Here is a 23373-nt window from a genome sequence, read left to right on the forward strand (position 1 = left end):
CTCCCACACTGCTGCCAGCATGCCCACTGCCCACAGAGCTGTCCTGGCCACGGGACCTCTCAGGCCAGGCCCTGCCAGAGGAGGCCAGGACCCACAGGCACCCACCCGCCCTTTACCTGAGCACAGCAGAGCAGAGCAGAGCGAGGCAGGAGCCGCGGATGCCAGCACTCACCCAGGGCACGGCTTTTATGCTGGGCTGGCCAGCACAGGGAGGAGCTGGGCACGCTGGGGGCACGTGGCCATAGGCGGCCAAAGCCCGACTCTTCCCACCGTGTCATGGGGCTGTTTTGCTGACGCCGATTCCTCTCCAGCCCCAGCCCGCTCTATCAGCCCCTGCAATTACCCGGCTCGGACACCTGCCAGCTGACAGCAAATGGGCCAAATGAGCCCCGCTGACTTTTCATTATCTGGCTGCGTAAGAGGGCGAGCAGCGTGACACAGGCTGACTGCCGGCGCCCTGCGTGCCGCAGCTCTTCCCCGAGGGCTGGGTCTCGGGGCGGCCCCATGCCTTCCTTGCGGCCCAACAGGCAAAACCAGGGTCCTGGCGCTGGCCAAGAAAGCTGCCTGGCAAAAGCTTCCTGCGTGCCAGCGCCAGCATGACTTACGCCGTGTGCCTATTATCTGCAGAGGCGCGAGGTGAGGCAATGGCAAATCAAAGGCACTCCTCACAGGCCCTGCCCGCTCAGCACCAGGCATCACTCGCCAGCCCAACAGGCTGGAATTGGCCATTGACGCTGGCGAGTCTGGGGCAGAAAGACCCCTCGTGCTCTTCCCCAGGTACAGGACGAAAGAGGCACCGAGCCCACCTGGTCTCCTTCCAGCCAGTCCGCAGCCCCAGCAGGCAGAGCCTGCTGCCATTGAGCCCACCAAGCAGAAAGGGGCCGAAAGCCTGGCAAGCGGCACGTGCTGGTGTGTCCCAGGGATGCTGACTCAGGGAGGGGCAGGAGCGGGACAGCCTTGTCATCAGAGTGGGCAGGTGGGAGTGCCGCCTCTGCACATTGGCCCCGGAGGTGCTGAGCAATGGCAGGGCCACTATAAAAGCTCTGCCCACTCCAGGCTCTCCCTACCGCTGCTCTGGCCGCCTTCTCCTCAGAGAACAGGGTAAGTCTGCCAGCGCTTCTCCTGCTGGAGCTCTGCTGCGGCTCTGGTCCCTGCTCCTCCGGCTACTGTCCTACAATCTCTGCCCTCTTGCAGAGCACCCACCCATCTCACTCCAAGATGTCTTGCTACGACCTGTGCCCACCGAAAACCGGCGTCGCCGTCCCCCAGCCCATCGCTGAGAGCTGCAACGAGCTGTGCGCGCGGCAGTGCCCCGACTCGTCGGCCCTGATCCAGCCGCCCCCCGTGGTCGTCACCTTCCCCGGCCCCATCCTCAGCTCCTTCCCCCAGCAAGCCGTGGTGGGCTCCTCCGGAGCACCCGCCTTTGGGGGCTCCCTGGGGCTGGGGGGCCTCTACGGCGCTGGGGCCACCCTGGGCTCAGGGGGCCTCTGCACCTTTGGCAGACCCTACGCTGCTCCCGCCTGCAGCCCGTGCGTCTTGCCCCGCTACAGCAAGAAGCTCTGGGACACCTGTGGGCCCTGCTAGACCACACCCAAGGGCCCCAGAATCCCCCAAGGCCTGTCAGTGTCACACCTCCTCTCCTTTCCTCCCTCCTTCCCCTCTCTTCATGCCACCTCTCCTCCTTTTTGCTGCTGCCTGCGCCCAGTTGCACGACTCCACCATTGTGCCATGGGGCACTTGCTTCTCCCTGCAGCAGCCACCTCCTGAGAGAAGCCTGAAGGAGCAGCTCTCTTGACGCCCTGGGGGTACAACCTGCCTGCCTCTGCCATAGGTGTCTTCTCTCTGGTTGGGCCTTTCGGGCCCTGGCAATAAAAGAATCCTGCACCCAACACCTGCCTCTCTGGTTTTCCTTTGAGACTCCTTGGGAGCCACAGGGGCTCCCTGAGCCTGCACATTTCCCCCCTGCCACCCAGCTGGGACTGGGCAGTCTCTGAGCCACAGCAGAGCCGGGCTGAGCTGCCCATGGCCAGAGCCCCAGCCCTGGCAGCTCTGGCCACACGAGGTCCCGCAACTGGACTCCAGGGACCTGCCTGCAGGACGTGCAGCCTGGGGCAGTGTGTCAGGCCTGCCGGCTGCCAGGCTGTGAGCGGGGCTGTGCCAGGGTCTTGGTGCCAGCCTGGGGCAATGGCTGCCACAGCTCCAGCCCCTCTGTGCCTCCACAGCTGTGCCAAAGGCCCAGGATGAGAAAGCAAAGAGGAGTCTTAATTCCTTCTTTACCTCAATCTTTAATAGTAAAAATTGGTCGTTCCCTGAGTGCTCATCCTCAGGAACTGGCTGACAGGGAGGGGAAGCACAACAAACTTCCCATGGTTCAGGAGGAAACGATTAGTGACCTACTCAGGCAGTTAGACACCTACAGATCAATGGGACCAGATGGAATCCACCCCAGGGTACTGAGAGAACTGGCAGATGTGCCTGCCAAACCCCTTTCCATGATCTCCCAGCAATCTTGGCAGACTGGGGAAGTTCCTCTCCACTGCAGCCTGGCAGATGTTTCACCCATATATAAGAAGGGTCGGAAGGAGGATCCTGGGAAGTTCAGGCCTGTCAGTCTGACCTGAGTCCTGGGGAAGGTCATGGAGAGGGTCATCTTGGGAGTTACCATGCAGCACGTGTGTGATGGCCAGGGGATCAGGCCTAGCCAACATGAGCTTCCAAAAGGCAGATGCTGTCAACCTAACCTGATCACCTTCTAGGACAAGGTGACCGGCTTAATGGACGAGGGGAAGGCTGGATGTGTCTACCTGGACTTTGGTAAAGCCTGAACAGACTGGGCTGATGGGCTGAGACCAGTGGGATGAGGTTTAACAAGGCCAAGTGCAGAGTGCTGCACATGGGACAGAACAACCTCGAGAAACTACAGGCTGGGGGGAGACTGGAGAGCTGTCAGGCAGAGAAGGACCTGGGGGTGTTGGGTGACTGCAGGCTGAATGTGAGCCAGCAGTGTGCCCAGGTGGCCAGGAAGGCCAATGGCATCCTGGCTTGTATCAGAAATAGTGTGGCCAGTAGGTCTGGGGAGGAGATTGTGCCCCTGTACTGGGCATTGGTGAGGCTGCACCTTGAGTGCTGGGTCCAGTTCTGGGTCCTCACAGTGAAAAGGACATTGAGCAAGTCCAGAGAAGGGCAACCAGGCTGGGTAAGAGGCTGGGGGGCAAATCCTATGAAGAGTGGCTGAGGGAGCTGGGGGTGTTCAGCTTGGAAAAGAGGAGGCTGAGGGGAGGCTTTATCACCACCTACAACTACGTAAAGAGAAGTTGTAGAGCGGTGTGCAATGGTCTCTTCAGCCAGGGGACAGGAGATGGGACAAGGGGCAATGGGCTCAAGCTGTGCCAGGGCAGCGTCAGCTCAGATGGGAGGGAAAAGTTCTTCCCTGAAAGAGCTGTGGGGCTGTGGCACAGGCTGCCTGGGGAGGGGATGAGTCTGTGCCCCTGGATGTGTTTAAAAAAAGGATGGACGAGGTGCTCAGGGATCTGCTTTAGCTTAGAACTGGAATGGTTGGGCTTGATGACCTTAAAGGTCTTTTTCAACCTTGTGATTCTGTGATGCTGTGAGGAGGCTCAGGCCGTCGCTTCAATTGCCACACATATTTCTGAAATGAAGGCGTCAAGAGGTGTTTCTGTGCAGCTGTGGGACCTTGTCCCGCTCCCGGTGCGAGAAGGCCAAGCAAAGGAGCACTGCCAGGGCCTGTCCTGCTCTCGGCCCTTGCCCCAGCTCCTGCAAGCCCCACCAAAAGGCTCCCTCTCCCCGTATCTACTGCCTGCATCCTCCCTCTCCCAAGGAGCCCAGGTCACCTTGCCTGGGCATCTCAGGACGACATTTCCACTCCCACACCTGAGGGACACCGGCCTCGGGGGTCTGCCCAAGTTGGGACTAAGAGAGAGGGAGACACGACTTGGCTGCAGGAAAGCTTTATTGTGCCCAGAGGGGCAGGAGAGATTGTCAGAGGGATGGTGGGCATGACCCAGCGAGGCTGGTTGCCAGCTGTTGGGGCCAAAGAGGGATCTTCTCCAGAGCAGGGTTCCAGATGTCTCTTTGGGGCGCCATTCCAGATTCCCAGGTCTTGTCCCTTCCAGCCCATAGTGCCTTCTGTGCCCACCTGCCTGTCTGACAGGATGCAGAAGGCGGGAGAGGAGGAAGGCAGAGAGGACAAGAGGGGAGGGGAGACAGATGCTGAAAGGCAGTGCCAGCTGCCCAGGCACTGGATGAGTCTGGACTGCTCAGCGCTCCTCAGTGCCTCCTGCCCACCAGCTCAGGGCTACATGGGTGGTGGTAGCATCAGTGCTTGGGCGAGGGACAGCGGCCGGGGCTTTGGGTCTGGTCTAGCAGGGCCCACAGGTGTCCCAGAGCTTCTTGCTGTAGCGGGGCAAGACGCACGGGCTGCAGGCGGGAGCAGCGTAGGGTCTGCCAAAGGTGCAGAGGCCCCCTGAGCCCAGGGTGGCCCCAGCGCCGTAGAGGCCCCCCAGCCCCAGGGAGCCCCCAAAGGCGGGTGCTCCGGAGGAGCCCACCACGGCTTGCTGGGGGAAGGAGCTGAGGATGGGGCCGGGGAAGGTGACGACCACGGGGGGCGGCTGGATCAGGGCCGACGAGTCGGGGCACTGCCGCGCGCACAGCTCGTTGCAGCTCTCAGCGATGGGCTGGGGGACGGCGACGCCGGTTTTCGGTGGGCACAGGTCGTAGCAAGACATCTTGGAGTGAGAGGGCCGAGCCTGAAACACAGGGCCCCAGGACTGGAGTCATGGGGCTGGAGGAGATCCCCTGGCCCAGCAGTGCCCTGTTCCTTTTCCCAGGCCTGTCCTACAGCTGGAGGGGCCAGAGCCATCACCTTGCACCACGCTGCCTACCTCTTGCCCTCTGCCCAGCAAGCCCTCTCTGCCCCGAGCTCTTCACACCCCTCTCCTTGCCCTCTCTGAGCACACAAGCCCTCCCCGATAGCCTATGTGGTGTATGGCTCTGCTTGTCCATGGCTTAGGACCCCTGGGACTCCCAGCCTGCTGCCAGCACGCCCGCTGCCCACAGAGTTGTCCTGGCCACGGGAGCTCTCATGCTGGGCCCTGCCAGAGGAGGCCAGGACCCACAGGCACCCACCCGCCCTTTACCTGAGCACAGCAGAGCAGAGCAGAGCAGAGCGAGGCAGGAGCCGCGGATGCCAGCACTCACCCAGGGCACGGCTTTTATGCTGGGCTGGCCAGCGCGGGGAGGAGCTGGGCACGCTGGGGGCACGTGGCCATAGGCGGCCAAAGCCCGACTCTTCCCACCGTGTCATGGGGCTGTTTTGCTGACGCCGATTCCTCTCCAGCCCCAGCCCGCTCTATCAGCCCCTGCAATTACCCGGCTCGGACACCTGCCAGCTGACAGCAAATGGGCCAAATGAGCCCCGCTGACTTTTCATTATCTGGCTGCGTAAGAGGGCGAGCAGCGTGACACAGGCTGACTGCAAGCGCCCTGCGTGCCGCAGCTCTTCCCCGAGGGCTGGGTCTCGGGGCGGCCCCATGCCTTCCTTGCGGCCCAACAGGCAAAACCAGGGTCCTGGCGCTGGCCAAGAAAGCTGCCTGGCAAAAGCTTCCTGCGTGCCAGCGCCAGCATGACTTACGCCGTGTGCCTATTATCTGCAGAGGCGCGAGGTGAGGCAATGGCAAATCAAAGGCACTCCTCACAGGCCCTGCCCGCTCAGCACCAGGCATCACTCGCCAGCCCAACAGGCTGGAATTGGCCATTGACGCTGGCGAGTCTGGGGGAGAAAGACCCCTCGTGCTCTTCCCCAGGTACAGGACAAAAGAGGCACCGAGCCCACCTGGTCTCCTTCCAGCCAGTTCGCAGCCCCAGCAGGCAGAGCCTGCTGCCATTGAGCCCACCAAGCAGAAAGGGGCCGAAAGCCTGGCAAGCGGCACGTGCTGGTGTGTCCCGGGGATGCTGACTCAGGGAGGGGCAGGAGCGGGACAGCCTTGTCATCAGAGTGGGCAGGTGGGAGTGCCGCCTCTGCACATTGGCCCCGGAGGTGCTGAGCAATGGCAGGGCCACTATAAAAGCTCTGCCCACTCCAGGCTCTCCCTACCGCTGCTCTGGCCGCCTTCTCCTCAGAGAACAGGGTAAGTCTGCCAGCGCTTCTCCTGCTGGAGCTCTGCTGCGGCTCTGGTCCCTGGTCCTCGGGCTACTGTCCTACAATCTCTGCCCTCTTGCAGAGCATCCACCCATCTCACACCAAGATGTCTTGCTACGACCTGTGCCCACCGAAAACCGGCGTCGCCGTCCCCCAGCCCATCGCTGAGAGCTGCAACGAGCTGTGCGCGCGGCAGTGCCCCGACTCGTCGGCCCTGATCCAGCCGCCCCCCGTGGTCGTCACCTTCCCCGGCCCCATCCTCAGCTCCTTCCCCCAGCAAGCCGTGGTGGGCTCCTCCGGAGCACCCGCCTTTGGGGGCTCCCTGGGGCTGGGGGGCCTCTACGGCACTGGGGCCACCCTGGGCTCAGGGGGCCTCTGCACCTTTGGCAGACCCTACGCTGCTCCCGCCTGCAGCCCGTGCGTCTTGCCCCGCTACAGCAAGAAGCTCTGGGACACCTGTGGGCCCTGCTAGACCAGACCCAAAGCCCCGGCCGCTGTCCCTCGCCCAAGCACTGATGCTGCCACCGCCCATGTAGCCCTGAGCTGGTGGGCAGGGGGCACTGAGGAGCGCTGAGCAGTCCAGCCTCATCCAGTGCCTGGGCAGCTGGCACTGCCACTCAGCCTCAGTCTCCCCTCCCTTCTTGTCCTCTCTGCCTTCCTGTTTTCCAGCCTGCTGCATGCTGCCAGACAGACAGGTGGGCACAGAAGGCTCTACGGGCTGGAAGGGACAATACCTGGGAATCTGGAATGCCGCCCCAAAGAGGCATCTGGAACCCTGCTCTGGAGAAGATCCCTCTTCTGCCCCAACAGCTGGCAGCCAGCCTCGCTGGGTCATGCCCACCATCCCTCTGACAATCTCTCCTGCCCCTCTGGGCACAATAAAGCTTTCCTGCAGCCAAGTCGTGTCTCCCTCTCTCTTAGTCCCAACTTGGGTAGATCCCCGAGGCCGGTGTCCCTCAGGTGTGGGAGTGGAAATGTGGTCCTGAGATGCCCAGGCAAGGTGACCGGGGTTCTTTGGGAGAGGGAGGATGCAGGCAGCAGGCAGGGGGAGAGGGAGCCTTTTGGTGGGGCTTACAGGAGCTGGGGCAAGGGCCGAGAGCAGGACAGGCCCTGGCAGTGCTCCTTTGCTTGGCCTTCTCACACCGGGAGCGGGACAAGGTCCCACAGCTGCACAGAAACACAGCAGCATTTGGGGCATCTGCACAGAGGAGGGAGGACAAGGACAGGTCTCAAGCAGCTGGTCAGGAAGGGCTGTGCGGGTCCTGGGGGCAGCACCGTGAGCATGAGAGGCAAGAGGCTCTGGGACAAAGGGGGCCAGCCTTGTCCTGATCTGCATGTGCAGGAGTGTGGCCAGAGGTGCAGGGAGGGGAACCTGGGCCTCTGGTCAGCCCTGGCGCTGCCACCCCTGCGGTGCTGTGTCCAGTGCTGGGCTCCCCAGGGATGTGCAGCTACTGCAGACAGTCCAACAAAGGGCCACGCAGACCACTGAGGAACAGGTAGCTTGTCTTCTCTGAGAAGATCCTCTGAGTGCTGGGGCTGTTCCTCCTGGCCCCGAGGAGGCTCAGGCCGTCGCTTCAATTGCCACACACATTTCTGAAAGGCTGAGCCAGGCTCTTCTCAGAGATGCCCAGTAACAGCACAAGAATCCACGGACACAAAGGGAAACCCCCGAGGCTCCCCGTCAGCTTTCCCGAGCAGTTTTTCTCTCTGAGGCTGACCGAGCACTGGCCCAGGTGGCCAAGGGACATTGGAAGCCTCCGTCTTGGAGCTGTGCAAAGCCCTCTGGACGTGGTGCTGGGCAGCTGGCTCTGGGGGATGCTGCTTGAGGCAGCAGCAGCAGCATGAGAAGATGCCTTGCAAAGGTTCCTCCCACAGGAACCCCCTGTGACGTCTGTGATTTAAAGTCTGTGGCACAGATCCAAGGAGCACGGAGCCTGTTGCTCTGTGCTGGGGGTGAGATGGGGAAGGGGAAGGCTGAGAGGGCAGGGGAAATGGAAAATGAAGGAGAAGAGAGAAGGGGTAAAGGAAAGGGATGGACAAGAAGAAGAGACAGGGGAAGTGGACTGAGGAAAAGAGGACAAGAAAAAAGAGGAGATAAGAAGAGTAAAGGGAAGGAAAAGGGGATAGGGAAGACTAAAGGGAAACCTCCACTTTGCTTTCTCTCCCTGGGCCTTTGGCACAGCTGTGGAGGCACAGAGGGGCTGGAGCTGTGGTTGCCATTGCCCCAGGCTGGCATCAAGACCCTGGCACAGCCCCGCTCACAGCCTGGCAGCCGGCAGGTCTGACACACTGCCCCAGGCTGCACGTCCTGCAGGCAGGTCCCTGGAGTCCAGTTGCGGGACCTCGTGTGGCCAGAGCTGCCAGGGCTGGGGCTCTGGCCACGGGCAGCTCAGCCCGGCTCTGCTGTGGCTCAGAGACTGCCCAGGCCCAGCTGGGTGGCAGGGGGGAAATGTGCAGGCTCAGGGAGCCCCTGTGGCTCCCAAGGAGTCTCAAAGGAAAACCAGAGAGGCAGGTGTTGGGTGCAGGATTGTTTTATTGCCAGGGCCCGAAAGGCCCAACCAGAGAGAAGACACCTATGGCAGAGGCAGGCAGGTTGTCCCCCCCGGGCTTCAAGAGAGCTGCTCCTTCAGGCTTCTCTCAGGAGGTGGCTGCTGCAGGGAGAAGCAAGTGCCCCGTGGCACAATGGTGGAGTCATGCAACTGGGCACAGGCAGGAGCAAAAAGGAGGAGAGGTGGCGTGAAGAGAGGGGAAGGAGGGAGGAAAGGAGAGGAGGTGTGACACTGACAGGCCTTGGGGGATTCTGGGGCCCTTGGGTGTGGTCTAGCAGGGCCCACAGGTGTCCCAGAGCTTCTTGCTGTAGCGGGGCAAGACGCACGGGCTGCAGGCGGGAGCAGCGTAGGGTCTGCCAAAGGTGCAGAGGCCCCCTGAGCCCAGGGTGGCCCCAGCGCCGTAGAGGCCCCCCAGCCCCAGGGAGCCCCCAAAGGCGGGTGCTCCGGAGGAGCCCACCACGGCTTGCTGGGGGAAGGAGCTGAGGATGGGGCCGGGGAAGGTGACGACCACGGGGGGCGGCTGGATCAGGGCCGACGAGTCGGGGCACTGCCGCGCGCACAGCTCGTTGCAGCTCTCAGCGATGGGCTGGGGGACGGCGACGCCGGTTTTCGGTGGGCACAGGTCGTAGCAAGACATCTTGGAGTGAGATGGGTGGGTGCTCTGCAAGAGGGCAGAGATTGTAGGACAGTAGCCCGAGGACCAGGGACCAGAGCCGCAGCAGAGCTCCAGCAGGAGAAGCGCTGGCAGACTTACCCTGTTCTCTGAGGAGAAGGCGGCCAGAGCAGCGGTAGGGAGAGCCTGGAGTGGGCAGAGCTTTTATAGTGGCCCTGCCATTGCTCAGCACCTCCTGGGCCAATGTGCAGAGGCGGCACTCCCACCTGCCCACTCTGATGACAAGGCTGTCCCGCTCCTGCCCCTCCCTGAGTCAGCATCCCCGGGACACACCAGCACGTGCCGCTTGCCAGGCTTTCGGCCCCTTTCTGCTTGGTGGGCTCAATGGCAGCAGGCTCTGCCTGCTGAGGCTGCACACTGGCTGGAAGGAGACCAGGTGGGCTCGGTGCCTCTTTTGTCCTGTACCTGGGGAAGAGCACGAGGGGTCTTTCTGCCCCAGACTCGCCAGCGTCAATGGCCAATTCCAGCCTGCTGGGCTGGCGAGTGATGCCTGGTGCTGAGCGGGCAGGGCCTGTGAGGAGTGCCTTTGATTTGCCATTGCCTCACCTCGCGCCTCTGCAGATAATAGGCACACGGCATAAGTCATGCTGGCGCTGGCATGCAGGAAGCTTTTGCCAGGCAGCTTTCTTGGCCAGTGCCAGGACCCTGGTTTTGCCTGTTGGGCCGCAAGGAAGGCATGGGGCCGCCCCGAGACCCAGCCCTCGGGGAAGAGCTGTGGCACGCAGGGCGCTTGCAGTCAGCCTGTGTCACGCTGCTCGCCCTCTTACGCAGCCAGATAATGAAAAGTCAGCGGGGCTCATTTGGCCCATTTGCTGTCAGCTGGCAGGTGTCCGAGCCGGGTAATTGCAGGGGCTGATAGAGCGGGCTGGGGCTGGAGAGGAATCGGCGTCAGCAAAACAGCCCCATGACACGGTGGGAAGAGTCGGGCTTTGGCCGCCTATGGCCACGTGCCCCCAGCGTGCCCAGCTCCTCCCCGCGCTGGCCAGCCCAGCATAAAAGCCGTGCCCTGGGTGAGTGCTGGCATCCGCGGCTCCTGCCTCGCTCTGCTCTGCTCTGCTGTGCTCAGGTAAAGGGCGGGTGGGTGCCTGTGGGTCCTGGTTTCCTCTGGCAGGGCCCAGCATGAGAGCTCCCGTGGCCAGGACAGCTCTGTGGGCAGCGGGCGTGCTGGCAGCAGGCTGGGAGGGCCCAGGTAGCCTGGGTCCTGGACACACAGATCCAGACCCCACATAGGCTGTTGGGGAGGGCTTGTGTGCCCAGAGAGGGCAAGGAGAGGGGTGTGAAGAGCTCCGGGCTGCGAGGACTGGCTGGTTAGAGGGCAAGAGGTAGGCAGCGTGGTGCAAGGTGATGGCTCTGGCCGCTCCAGCTGTAGGACAGGCCTGGGAAAAGGAACAGGGCACTGCTGGGCCAGGGGATCTCCTCCAGCCCCATGACTCCAGTCCTGGGGCCCTGTGTTTCAGGCTCGGCCCTCTCACTCCAAGATGTCTTGCTACGACCTGTGCCCACCGAAAACCGGCGTCGCCGTCCCCCAGCCCATCGCTGAGAGCTGCAACGAGCTGTGCGCGCGGCAGTGCCCCGACTCGTCAGCCCTGATCCAGCCGCCCCCCGTGGTCGTCACCTTCCCCGGCCCCATCCTCAGCTCCTTCCCCCAGCAAGCCGTGGTGGGCTCCTCCGGAGCACCCGCCTTTGGGGGCTCCCTGGGGCTGGGGGGCCTCTACGGCGCTGGGGCCACCCTGGGCTCAGGGGGCCTCTGCACCTTTGGCAGACCCTACGCTGCTCCCGCCTGCAGCCCGTGCGTCTTGCCCCGCTACAGCAAGAAGCTCTGGGACACCTGTGGGCCCTGCTAGACCACACCCAAAGCTCCCAGGGATCCCAAGGGTTGTGAACCTCACACCTCCTCTCCTTTCCTCCCTCCTTCCCCTCTCTTTACGCCACTTCTCCTCCTTTTTGCTCCTGCCTGCGCCCAGTTGCACGACTCCACCATTGTGCCACGGGGCACTTGCTTCTCCCTGCAGCAGCCACCTCCTGAGAGAAGCCTGAAGGAGCAGCTCTCTTGAAGCCCGGGGGGGACAACCTGCCTGCCTCTGCCATAGGTGTCTTCTCTCTGGTTGAGCCTTTCGTGCCCTGGCAATGAAACAATCCTGCATCGAACACCTGCCTCTCTGGTTTTCCTTTGAGACTCCTTGGGAGCCACAGGGGCTCCCTGAGCCTGCACATTTCCCCCCTGCCACCCAGCTGGGCCTGGCCAGTCTCTGAGCCACAGCAGAGCCGGGCTGAGCTGCCCGTGGCCAGAGCCCCAGCCCTGGCAGCTCTGGCCACACGAGGTCCCGCAACTGGACTCCAGGGACCTGCCTGCAGGACGTGCAGCCTGGGGCAGTGTGTCAGACCTGCCGGCTGCCAGGCTGTGATCGGGTCTGTGCCAGGGTCTTGGTGCCATCCTGGGGCAATGGCAACCACAGCTCCAGCCCCTCTGTGCCTCCACAGCTGTGCCAAAAGCCCTGGAGGTATTGCAGCACTATCTCTCCCTGTCCTTATCTCTCCTGCTGAGCCTCTCCTATATTTTCTTCTGTTATTCTCCTCTTTCTCTTCTGATACTGGGTTGAAAAGTGGAGTGATAGAGCAGCTTTGGTGTGCGCCTGGCCTGCTGCCATGGCCACACCACCACACAGGAATACATGAGTCTTGACACCCTTGACCTGTGTTCAGGTTTCTTTGTGATCCATCCCACCCTCCAGAGAAAACACAGCTCTCAGGGGGAAAGACTGTGCAAAAGATCCAGGAGTTTACACATCAGGACAGTCGTGACAGTGGAAGAATACACAGGCTGTGTGCATGTCTGTCCTTGGGCCCAGCTCCCTGGAGGTACCACGGTGTCCATGTAGCTTTGCTCTGTTGGACCCTGCAACTCAGTTTTGAATTTTTAGCCCTGTAATTTTATGACCCAGAATTTCAGACGTGACTTTTAATTTCAGTGTGCCAAGTTCTCTGCCCCTGAAACTATCGACTTTGAGGATATGCTGAGCAGTAACCACCCTGAAATCAGTTGTCTCTGTTTGGGCTAAGCACTCAAATGCTGAAATTTCTTCTGTGTTTTGGGAGTTGGAAATAGAAATTAAGGTCAGGTTGGATGGGGCTTTGGGCTACCTGGTCTAATGAGGGTGTCCCTGGCCATGGCAGGGGGTTGGAACTAGGTGATCTTTGAGGTCCCTTCCAACCCAAAGGATTCTGTCATTCTGTGATTACTAATGGGCTTTTCATTATATCAGAGAAAGCTGGAGTGTGTCTGTGTTTGGAAGACACAAAGAAACAAATTCATATGAGAAAAAAAAGCAAAGCTTTAGAATTGTGAGAATGTGTAATGCCTGGAAGAGCTACTAAGGGAAATGAGGGATTTAGTCAATACAACCAGATTTTCTCCTCACACATACCTGTGTGAATGTTTAGATGAGCTGCTCTGTTAGATGGGAAGTAACAATCTTCAGCATGCAGAAGTGGGGTTAGTAATCCCTTCTGTCTGTGCCACTGGATCCTAAATATGATACCTGCTGGCAGCTTTCCTCCTCCTGTAAGCAGCTTGTACAGGTCACCTGCTGAGCGGATGGAGCCTGGATCTGTTTAGCCTGGAGAAGGGAAGAGTGAGGGGGATCTTCTCAGTGCTGATACATACTTGAAGGGTGGGGTTGGGAGGAAGAGTCAGTCTGTGTTCAGTGGTGCCCAGGGACAGGACAAGGGGCTGTGGACACAAACTGGAATGCAGGAAGTTCCACCTGACCCTGAGGAGGAACTTCTTTCCTGGGAGGGTGGCAGAGCCCTGGGCCAGGCTGCCCAGAGATGTTGGAGAGTTTTCTTCTCTGGCAACATTCAAACCTTGTGATCCTGGATGCAGCCTGCTCGAGGGGATCCTGCTCTGGCAGGGGGTGGGACTGGATGAGCTCCAAAGGGCCCCGCCAACCTCAGTCAGTTTGGGATTCTCTGATTCTGAGAGTTTAACTATCCCTTGAGAAAAGTCAAATTCCTGACAGCTGCTTTGTCTTTTCTCTTTCATCCCAGGCTGGAGAGGTGGGGGTGAGAGCCTTTGACTTGGTGCAAGAGCTGCCCCATCAAGAGTCCCTAGAAACCATTGGTCATTTGTTAAAGTTAATTAACACCAGGCTTTCCAACACGAGGTTTTGTGTTTAGCTAAGGCTGCTGCAAACAAAAAGCGTTACAGGTCCTTTCTGCTGCCACCATCTTTTCAGATTTGTCCCTCCCTGTCTCAAAGCCTTGGAAAATGAAACACTTTGATATCGGTTCATTCTCCTGTGCTGCTCAACATCCACAGCCTGTTATGGAACAACGGTGGGACGGTGGGAAACAAAAGCACAACCACCACGTGTTGCCTAAATCATTATCTAATCATTAAGCAAACAGCCTCTTATGTCGTCACAGTCTGTCCAGAAGCTGAGAGCAGCTGAAGTGTGTTCACTGCTGGTTTCCTCAGTTTGCCTTTCAGTTTGCACACCTACCTTGGGTAATTGACACCTGCTCCTCAGGACATGGTTGCAGCTCTGTGCAGTGCCCCTGTGGCTCCAAATCTACCCTCCTGCTTTTTGCAGTGCATTAGGGGAGTCTCATAGCTCCAGGCACCGTGGGACTCACTTGTTCTGCTCATGGAAGAACTTGGGTGCAGGAGGGCCCAAGAAAAAAGCGTGTGGGACTTTAAAAAGTCTTCAGAGAAAGGATAAAAAAGCCAGCTAGCTCTAGTCAGAGCTTCCATCCCAATGGAGATGTCATTTCCTTGTGGCCAAGAGCTTGCCAGCACATTGACATCCCATTGACTCTGACGCCAATGCCAAGTGGAAGAAGCTCCTCATGTCACGTGCTTCTGCCTGCAGACCTCCACCAAACACCCTCCCAAACCGCAGCTCTCATGGGCAGAGCACAGGTCAAGGGAGGTTGAAGAAGGGCTGGCAGGGACCCCAGGGGAGCAAGGCAGGACATGGTCTGTGCAGTGAGCAACATGCAACATCCTGGCAGAACTGGGGAAGAGGTGAAGGGAAACTTGCCCTGATGCAAAGAGCTGAGTTCAGCTGAGCTTTAAGCCTATGTTTAAGTCTCATCTACCTGAGGAGGGTTTATCAGCGCATTTAATTGCCTCCCTGAATTAGGATGGAGTCAAGTAACTTTTTTTAAATGCTTCATCAAGCTGGGACCTGAGCAATTGGAAAGGATCAATGCTGCTGGTAAAGGGAAATTCTTGGCTTTGTCTGGGTGCACCAGGGCCCCATGGCAGATGGGTAGGAGATCTCCAGGAGCTGCTACAGGAGATTCTGATGGACACATCCACCCTCAGCAGGTCACTCCCCAGCTGGAACGACCATCTCCATGGGACAGGGACACGACCTGCTGGCACAGCACCTCAGGGTGCAGAGGATTTGGGTCACTGCAGTGGGGGATTTGGAGCTGCGGGCTCAATCACAACAGTAATCCCCCGGGGCACTCAGCAGCCAGGCTGAGCTGCAGGACCAGGCTGATGGTTCGGTGTCACCGCTCTGAGTTGTCTAACGAGGTAAAAGATGGTGTGAATATTATCATTGCATATGGCTGAGCATCCACAGGAGCAGCGATGGGCAAAGGCTTGGGATGGAAATGGTGGCGCGGGGAAGCGCCCTGGGCAGACAAAGAATTCTTTGGGAGCCTGGGCAGATTCTACAGGAGCCACTTCCAGCACGTGCACCCCAGGGCCAAGAGATGTCTCAGGAACAGAAACAAGCCAGGCTGTATGGAAAGGCACAGCCTTGCCCTGGCGTGCAGCAAAGACAACTTTAATAACAGCTGAGCAAACTCTTCTTCCCTCTCAATGCCTGACACCACAGGCAGGTTTCAGTACTTTTTCATTAACACCAGAACCACACCTTTCTCACACAAGAGGTTGTCCCACCTTGTTGGACTCCAGCCTGGCAGGCATCTTGCTGTCTATGCTTTCCTTAAGAGGACAGAGCCCACCCTTGCTGCCTCCCTGCTGAACCCCACATGAATGTACATCTCTACCAGACCCCGTGCATTCCCTCTCGTGCTCTACTGCTGTTTCTCTGGCTCCCAGGGCTTCCCCCCAACAAGCACAGCCATGTCTCTGTTCCAGGGTGGCCCTTCATGTCCCACATCCCCGTACCTTTCTGGATACATGCTGCAGTGTCATGTACCCCACAGATATTTACAGCCCTTTGCTTGTCAAATCATAAACGCTGGAACTTCAACATCTGCCAACCACCACTGAATGGAAATACGGATGAGTATCTTCCAGTCTGTACACAGAGCAGGAGCTGGATGTAGATCTGTGAATTTGGTGTGTCTGGGACTAAATATTTCTGAGCTTAAACAAACAAAACAAGTGATATTCCCTCTCCTGGCTGAAATTCAGGCAAAGGAGAGGAGAAGCCACCGGAGGAGATGAAGATCTGTCACCTGCGGCAGAATATTGACCTTCTCAAGTGCAGGGGTCCCACTGCTCCATCCTTGGTCCTCCCCCAGGGTGGGGAAATCCTCACCTGAGAACCCACTGGGGCCTTGAAATCAATGAGGCTGCTTTAAAAACTAACTCCATTTTAGATTTAGTCAATTTACATGATTTATCTTTCTTCTTCAACTTCTGCTACATGATTCCTCATTAAAATAACCCATCGCAGTGCTAAAAATGGGAGCTGCCCTCCCTGGGCACTAAACCAGCTTACACAATTAAATCACAATCGTCCAATAGGTCAGTCTGTCCTGGATAAACCAGTGGGGGTCAAGAAGAGGGGTGCAGGCAGGAGCCCCAGGCACCCCACTCCCTCCTTCCTGGCTTCTGTACAAAAGAATAAAATCCCAGACTCAGGAGGGAAGGTGAGTTTCTGGGACGAGCTGGTGGAGCTGCGGTGAGGTCATGGCTGGGAGCCAGTGCCCAAGCTTTGGAATTCATCTGGGACGTTATTGATCCAGTGTGCACCTCCCTGATGGAAACTGGAGGTGATTTCGTTGAAGGTTTGACCCTTCGTCCTTGGCACCTTGAGGTAGGTGAAGATGAAGAAGAGGACTAGCAGTGCTGTGAAGATGATGAAGACATAGGAGCCACAGAGTTCCTGGGAAAGAGAAGGGAGGAGGACGGGCTGAATGAAGGATCCTCCAGTGACCACCCACACCTGCAGCCAAGACCTGGTTCCTCCTTTGCCTGCATAGCTGGATGGGTCCCCAAGGCTTCCCACGTCCAACTCTCCAACTCCCTGCTCATTCAGGGCACCACCCAACCAAACCCTCCCAGCCCAGGTTTTAGGGCTCAAGAAACATCAAGTGATGCAAACACCACAAGGCAAGGCTGGAGTTCCCCATTCCTCTTCCCCCAAAAAGCATCAGGAGACAGTTACCGCAATGTGCTGGAAGCCAATGCCCACAATGAAGTTGGAGGTCCAGTTGGACAGCCCAGCAACAGCGAAGGCAGCAGGACGAGCGCCTTGGCTGAACAATTCTGTCACGATAAGCCAAGGAACAGGGCCTGGTCCAATCTCAAAGAAGGCTGTGAACCCAAAGATGGCCACGATGCTGAGGTAGGACATCCAGGGTATTTGGTCCTAGTTCAAGGGAAAGAGAGAGAGAAGGTTGGTATGGTCATGGGGGACAAAGCATCTGGCCAGCCCAGACTCAAGCTTTGTGCTGGCAGAGAAACCATGAGGTTTCTCCAGACTGGAGACTGGATTTCTGGGACCTCAGGAGATATCTGGGCAGCAGGACTGCTCAACCACCACCTCTAGGAGGATAAGTCCTTTCTCTTCTCCAACTAAACTTCATCCTCCTCCTGGCCACCTCAGTGAGGGGTGGTGCACAGGACCTCCTCCCAGCCCACCTGTCCCCCCTCAATGCCCATTGCTCACCAGCAGCTTCAGGGTGATGGTGATGAGCACCGCACACCCCGCCATCCCCGCCAGGCCGATGAGGTGGAGGGTCCTGTGTCCAGCTCGCTCCCCTACGAGGAACTGTTGGAGACAAACATCCATCAGTGCATCCCCAACCCCTTCACTCCAGCTTCCCTGCTGAGAGCTTGGCAAGCCCAAAACTCACCGAAATGACTGCGAAAGCTGTATTCACCACACTAGAGGCAATGGTGGCATAGGCAGGCTGCTTCACACCCACCTTCTCAAAGATGTTGGTGAAGTAGTAGAAGACCTACAAGGGCAAGGACAGATCATGAGGAAATGAATCAGGTCTAGGATCCAGCACGACCCAAGCTTTGCATGCAACAAGCTGACCCACATCAACCAGGTCCCCCCAGAACTCACCATATTGATCCCTGAGAGCTGCTGGGACAGCTGCAGGACAACAGTGATGAGGATGGGCTGGCGGTACATGGGGGAACATAAGAGCTCTACCACGGTGACCGCCTTCTCCCTCATCATTTGCTGTCTCTCCTTCTTCATCTCCCGGAGGTCGCTGCTGACGTCTGCTCTGCCCCGCAGCTTCTTGAGGACTAAGGGGAAGAGGTGGGGTCAGGAGCAACTGAGGACCCTCTTGTGTGACAGGATGAGCTCAAGGATGGGGTCACTCACTGCTCTTGGCTTTTTCCTCCTCGTTGCAGTTGACGAGGAGGAAGTAGGGGCTCTCAGCAGCAAAGGGTAGGATGATGCACTGCAGCAGGGCAGGGACAAAGATGAGGTCCAGGAGCAGTGGCCAATACAAGTCGCTTCCCATGATAAAGTCCAAGCCAAACACCTGAGGACAAGCGAGATTGAGACCCTTTTCCCAGCTACAGTTGGACCCAACTCCACTCCTTGTGGGTGCACTGCAGGCTTAGACACCCACCAGAGGCACAAGGACAGCTGTGCTGCTTCCAGATGGCCAACAGACATCTTGTCACTACGCTGCCCACCCCAAACCCTGAGATCTCAGCATCCCTGCATTTGCTGTGGTCCATACCTCAAGCCCCAGCTCCACCTGAAGGGCTCTGCAGACCCACAACCCAGACCATACTCTGCACTAAACCCCATTCCCTGATGAACATCTGCATCTAAGATGGGTAACCCATACACAGAGCTGGTTCTCCAGCACTTACTTGTGCAGTGAGGATGCCCAAGACAGTGCCAAGCTGGTGGAAAGTCCCTGATGTGCTCTGCAGTGCAGTGGGCAATATCTCACCCATGTACATGGGCACAAAACCTGTGATGAAGCCTGCGTAGAGGCCGATGATGAAGCGGCCAAGGATGAGCATCTCGAAGGAGAAAGCCATCTTTGAGAAGCCCATGAGGAGGGTGGACACAAAGGTGAGCACGTTGGACATAAGCAGGGAGTTGAGCCTGGGGAAGGAAGGAAGGAAGAAGGTTGGTGAGGACTACAGGTGTTTGGAGAACCAAACATCAGCTCTTGGCAGGAGCAGCATGTCCCTGGGGTTCTGGGGTGGGTCAGGCTGCGCAAACTCCCTGTTGATGTCCACCACAGGGCCAACCATGCTCAGTGCTCACCGTCCAAAGTGATTAACAAAGATCCCCACAAAAAAGGATCCAAACATGCCCCCAACAGAGAAGATGGCAACAGAGAAGGACCAGAGCGTGGTGAGGGTGGTGGGGCTGATGGTTGCATTGTATCGGTGCAGCCAGGTGCAGTTGTAGAAGTCCATAATCACCTGCAAAAGAGGGTGGAGAAACCAAGTTGTGGGTTAAAACCATCCCCATTTCACCTGTGCCACCAGTGTTACGAATAGCCTGGGCACCTACAGACCCCTGGCTGGCAAGCACGGCTCATGAGGTGCATCATGGAGCTGGGAGCTGCCCAGCTGGTGGCTCAGCTGCAACTCGAGTGGAACAGCTGCTGGAAGCAACTTAGAAATTAAACTAATGTTTCCGTTTTAAAGGTTCAGCATTCAAGAAAGATTCCAGGGTGAGGAACAGCTGATATGCCAAACATCCTTTTTGCACCAAGTTCCAAGGCAATATTGGAGGTTGGTAACGTCAGGGGAGCTTGATGGTCTAACCCTGAGATAGCTGCATGGAATGTGGAGCGGAGTGGCGACCGCGGCCAAGCTCTGTGATAATATAGGAACTTGAAGGTTAAACGGAATGACAAGCTGCATATTTGCTACCCTGAGCCAAGGTAGCAAAGCCTGTCCTGTGTTTGACAGAAGGCTGATCCTTCTGTTGGACTTAGCCCATTATGACATCATTACAATACCTCCATCCTGAAAGCCACCTGCCTCCAAGCTGAGACCACCCATCACAGCCCGCGCTCTGCACTGCTGGGAGCCTGCGCCTTTCAACGCCAAGTGAGACTTTCACACCGGTCATAACCAAGGCACGTATGATGAGAGTCACTCAGGCTCCATCTCAAAGGTAAAAACTGATGCAAAACAGCTTAAGGGAGAGCAGATGTTAGGGAAGATCCCATCACACACTGGTCTGACTTCTGGGATGAGCCGATGGGCTGAGCATCTCTTCCCCCCTGAGCTTTGGGGAAGGTTTGAACTCTCGGTTGTGCCAGGTGCCTCCCTGTGAAGCTCAAAATACAGAGTCACTGTACATCTCCTACTGCTGTTTGTAGCCAGGCTGTGCTACTCACACCCCTGGCATTTGCACATGCTCTGCAGGCAGTGCACTTATCCCGGTGATCCAAAGGAGCCTGTGCCTCTGCTGCTTTAATTAACTGCACTTTCATTAACCTGGCCATGACAGTTCTCATAAAAACTCGTCAAGTGTGGCCATGGCAGTTCATGGGACACGACTGGACATCTCCTGGACATCTGGTGCATCTCCTGATTTGTGCATAGTTCAGCACGCTGAACGCGCCCAGGCTCACAAGGATGAACTGGCAGTGTGGAGAATGATACTGAGGACCCCACAGGGGACACGAGCCTGCAGTGAGGCCATGGGTTAGCTGCTGCATCACTGCAGCCAGTGAAATGATGCATCCCGGTCCCACAACCCCATGCATCCTAATCCCAATGCACCCCAACCCCCATGCAGCACTCCCATCCCAATGCTGCACCTCAGTGCATCTCCCACCCCACACACAGATGAATCCCCATGCCCAAAGCACCCACTAGCCAGGCCATCACCCACCCTGTCCCCTGTAGAAGGCACCCTGCATTGTTTCCCCTGTCAGTTCTGCATCACTTGCTGGCTGACTCATCCCTAAAATGCACAGCCTACCCCTGGCCTGAGCCCCAGAGCTCAGCATGAGAGAAACCAAGGCAGCACCCATCAGTGGGGACACCTTGCTCTGTGTGGCGTCTGTAGGAACTGGAGCTCAGCCCCAAGGGAAGACCCTGGTTCAGCAGTCCCTGACAACATCACCCAGAGCAGCATCTCTCTGCTCAATACATCACATAAAAGCAATTCATGTCTTGTTTTGCTCTTTCCATGCTGATGGGGTCTAGGAAGTGTTTGCATGGGGTCTTCTCTCTCTCAAGAGTTTTTTCAGCACTTGAGGCAAGATTTTTTCAGATAATAGAATTAAAACTCTGGTGGGGTGAATCCTGTCTCAGTGGTTTTAATCATTTGGGGATGGTGCCCCAGAGGCTTCAATGATGCTCTGCTCTGGTGCAGCAGGAGATGGACCCTGCTCTGTCCCAGGTGGATTTGGCCAGGGCAAACATCACACAGGATTTCTGAGCTAACATTGCCAAGTCTTTTAACACCTCAAACAGCAACATATTTTTGACAGAACCAAGTGTTTTCAATGCTCCCACGTTACCTACCAGTTGCTGGAGCATCCTGGCCCCTGCAACTGTGTTGAGGAAGGAGCAAACACCTCTGGTTCTTCATGGCCTTTTGGGTGCAGCCCACCCCAGCTGCCCCTCTCAGGGAGATGAAGCAGCCCTGGAACAGAGACACAGCTTTGCTTGTTGGGGAGAAGCCCTGGGAGCGAGAGGAAAAGCAGTTAAAGCATGAGGCAGAGGGCTTTGTAAGCATGTAAACTTGTGGGGGGTTCAGCAGGGAGGTGGCAGGGTGGGCTAGGTCCTGTTAAGGAAGGTGCAGACAGAAAGACTCGAGGCTGCTGTGTCAGTCATCGAGGGGAGAAGAGTTTGCTCAGTTGTTATTAAAGTTGTCTTTGCTGCACCCCAGGGTGAGTCTGTGACTTTCAATACGCCACATCTCTCCTCCTGGGGACCCTGCTCTGTCATGGGTGGATTTGCCCAGGGCACACTGCAAACACCACACAGCATTTCTGAGCTAACATTGCCAAGTCTTTTAACACCTCAAAAAGCAACGTAATTTTAGGAGAAACAAGTGTTTTCAGTGCTCCCACGTTACCTACCAGTTGCTGGAGCATCCTGGCCCCTGCAACTGTGCTGAGGAAGGAGCAAACACCTCCAGCTCTTCATGGCCTTTTGCGTGCACCCCACCCCAGGTGCCCCTCTCTCCTCCTGGGGATGTCCTGCCCCTGACACTCTAGGATGCACATCTCCCGTAGGAGCAGTGATTTCCCCTGCTTCAAGGTGACTCAAACTCTAATTAGCTCCCAGATTTTCATAAAGAGCTGAGGTTAAAAGTTACATCAGTCCCACCCAGAGAGCATCCTGCCAGCACTGCTGGTAAAAACACTAAGTGAGGAGGAAACTAATTCTGTTGGGAAGGCAGGAGATGAATAACTCTCACAAATCCCATTGCAGGCAGGGAGCTGCCTAAGGAGATGCACTATTTTAGCTGGGTGGGCAGTGGCTACAGGTTTTTCAGGCGTGGGGAAGGTGAAGTTTCACGATGGTGAGGCTGCCTGGTGCACACTCACCTTCTGTGGGACGCTGATGACACCGGTGTTGTAGCCCAACTGCAAGGAACCCAGCAACGCTCCTCCCATGCTGAGCACCAGGCAAGTCATCATCTGCAGAAAAAGGTGGTTAAAAAACCCAACTAAAAGAGGGGTTAAGCTTAGAATCATAGAATCACAGAAAGCTTTGGGTTGGAAGTGGCCTAAAGATCATGGGCAGGGACACCTTCACTAGGCCAGGTTGCCCAAAGCTCCATCCAACCTGCCCTTGAAGACCTCCAGGGATGGGGCTCCCACAGCCTCTCTGGGCACCCTGTGCCAGTGCCTCACCCCTCTCAGAGTAAAGAATTTCTTATAAGAATATCTAACCTAACCCTACCCTCTTTCAGCCAGAAGCCATTGCTGGGAACTTGGGTTCCCTGCTGTGCCTCCTCCCATCAAAAGGGTCCCCCAGTGCTTCTCCCCAGGGAGCAGCAAGAGGAGAAGGGATGTTCATAAGGTTGTGACCATGAAGATGCAGGATAAAAGGGAAAACTTGATTTTTTTTTTATGGCATCCATGAAAAATAATTCCAAAAATACTGACTCTACCAGCACCACTGGTACAGCATCAGCACCACTGCCACAGCACCACCACCACCAACTCCACTGGTACCACCAGCAGCACCAGCAGGTACTGTGTGTGTGCAGGCCCAGTGCCACAGCCCCAGAGAGGCTGGTGACATCATATGATGCATGGCTGGGCAGGGACAATGGCACCTGGTTTCCTAGTGCACTGTGTCCAGGGAGGCAGGGAGGCCCCAAGGCCTCTTCTTGCAGCCACCCTGCACATCTGCAGACGCACCATCCTCTGCTCTCCCAGTGCCTCTGCAGGGCTCCTATGGGAGAGGGCTGGGCTCTGCAGAGCAGGCTCTTGATGGCCAGGCTGCCTGGAAGCACCAGAGACCCCCTGGCAGCTCAGCAATCAAACTGCTGTGGCTGGTTGCAGAGAGCTGTGTTACCAACCGTGTGTAGGAAAAGACAAGGTCTGCTTTTCTCTTTTGCTGGCTGTGGCTGACAAGAATAGAAGACAAGAAGGATTTCTGTTCAGCACTCAAGTGGTGTGATTCTGAGAAAAGGGAACAGATCGGTCTCATGGGAGAGGCCCCTACTTGTGTGGCTGCTTTCAGAGTCAAACTGATACTTCAAGTCTAGGTTTATCCTTTGAAATAAATACTGGTGTGTTCTGGTGCACTGTGTGTCACCTGAGAGAAACTGCACATTCAGGAGGATGCTTTAGAAAGCTTTGGTCTTCAA

At 57.3% G+C, this 23373-nt stretch overlaps 6 protein-coding genes across 6 annotated transcripts; 3 read left to right on the forward strand and 3 right to left on the reverse strand.

Annotated features, from left to right (window-relative positions):
* Window positions 1-1218: 1218 nt before the first annotated feature.
* On the forward strand, window positions 1219-1584 carry LOC311200526 (feather keratin 3-like; the record flags this gene model as incomplete). Its single annotated transcript, XM_084274784.1, has 1 exon — window positions 1219-1584. The coding sequence occupies one exon, from the start codon at window positions 1219-1221 to the stop codon at window positions 1582-1584; it is 366 nt and encodes a 121-aa protein (XP_084130910.1).
* A 2795-nt stretch (window positions 1585-4379) lies between these two features.
* Window positions 4380-4849, reverse strand: LOC311200459 (feather keratin 3-like; the record flags this gene model as incomplete). The annotated part of the gene is made up of 1 exon (XM_084274697.1): window positions 4380-4849. The coding sequence occupies exon 1, from the start codon at window positions 4743-4745 to the stop codon at window positions 4380-4382; it is 366 nt and encodes a 121-aa protein (XP_084130823.1). The 5' UTR covers window positions 4746-4849.
* A 1414-nt stretch (window positions 4850-6263) lies between these two features.
* LOC311200487 (feather keratin 3-like) lies at window positions 6264-6629 on the forward strand (the record flags this gene model as incomplete). The annotated part of the gene is made up of 1 exon (XM_084274729.1): window positions 6264-6629. The coding sequence occupies one exon, from the start codon at window positions 6264-6266 to the stop codon at window positions 6627-6629; it is 366 nt and encodes a 121-aa protein (XP_084130855.1).
* A 2348-nt stretch (window positions 6630-8977) lies between these two features.
* Window positions 8978-9343, reverse strand: LOC311200423 (feather keratin 3-like; the record flags this gene model as incomplete). Its single annotated transcript, XM_084274650.1, has 1 exon — window positions 8978-9343. One exon carries the CDS (start codon window positions 9341-9343, stop codon window positions 8978-8980), a length of 366 nt encoding a protein of 121 aa, XP_084130776.1.
* Window positions 9344-10857: 1514 nt separating this feature from the next.
* LOC311200330 (feather keratin 3-like) lies at window positions 10858-11223 on the forward strand (the record flags this gene model as incomplete). Its single annotated transcript, XM_084274536.1, has 1 exon — window positions 10858-11223. The coding sequence occupies one exon, from the start codon at window positions 10858-10860 to the stop codon at window positions 11221-11223; it is 366 nt and encodes a 121-aa protein (XP_084130662.1).
* A 5052-nt stretch (window positions 11224-16275) lies between these two features.
* Window positions 16276-22168, reverse strand: LOC311200272 (solute carrier family 2, facilitated glucose transporter member 1-like; the record flags this gene model as incomplete). The annotated part of the gene is made up of 9 exons (XM_084274473.1): window positions 16276-16473; window positions 16756-16959; window positions 17260-17361; window positions 17447-17551; window positions 17665-17852; window positions 17932-18094; window positions 18435-18675; window positions 18841-19001; window positions 22100-22168. The coding sequence occupies 9 exons, from the start codon at window positions 22166-22168 to the stop codon at window positions 16276-16278; spliced, it is 1431 nt and encodes a 476-aa protein (XP_084130599.1).
* Between the last annotated feature and the right edge of the window lie 1205 nt (window positions 22169-23373).

The sequence above is a fragment of the Gallinula chloropus genome, assembly GCF_964237585.1.
Source record: "Gallinula chloropus genome assembly, chromosome: 23".
NCBI classification, from domain to species: Eukaryota; Metazoa; Chordata; class Aves; order Gruiformes; family Rallidae; genus Gallinula; species Gallinula chloropus.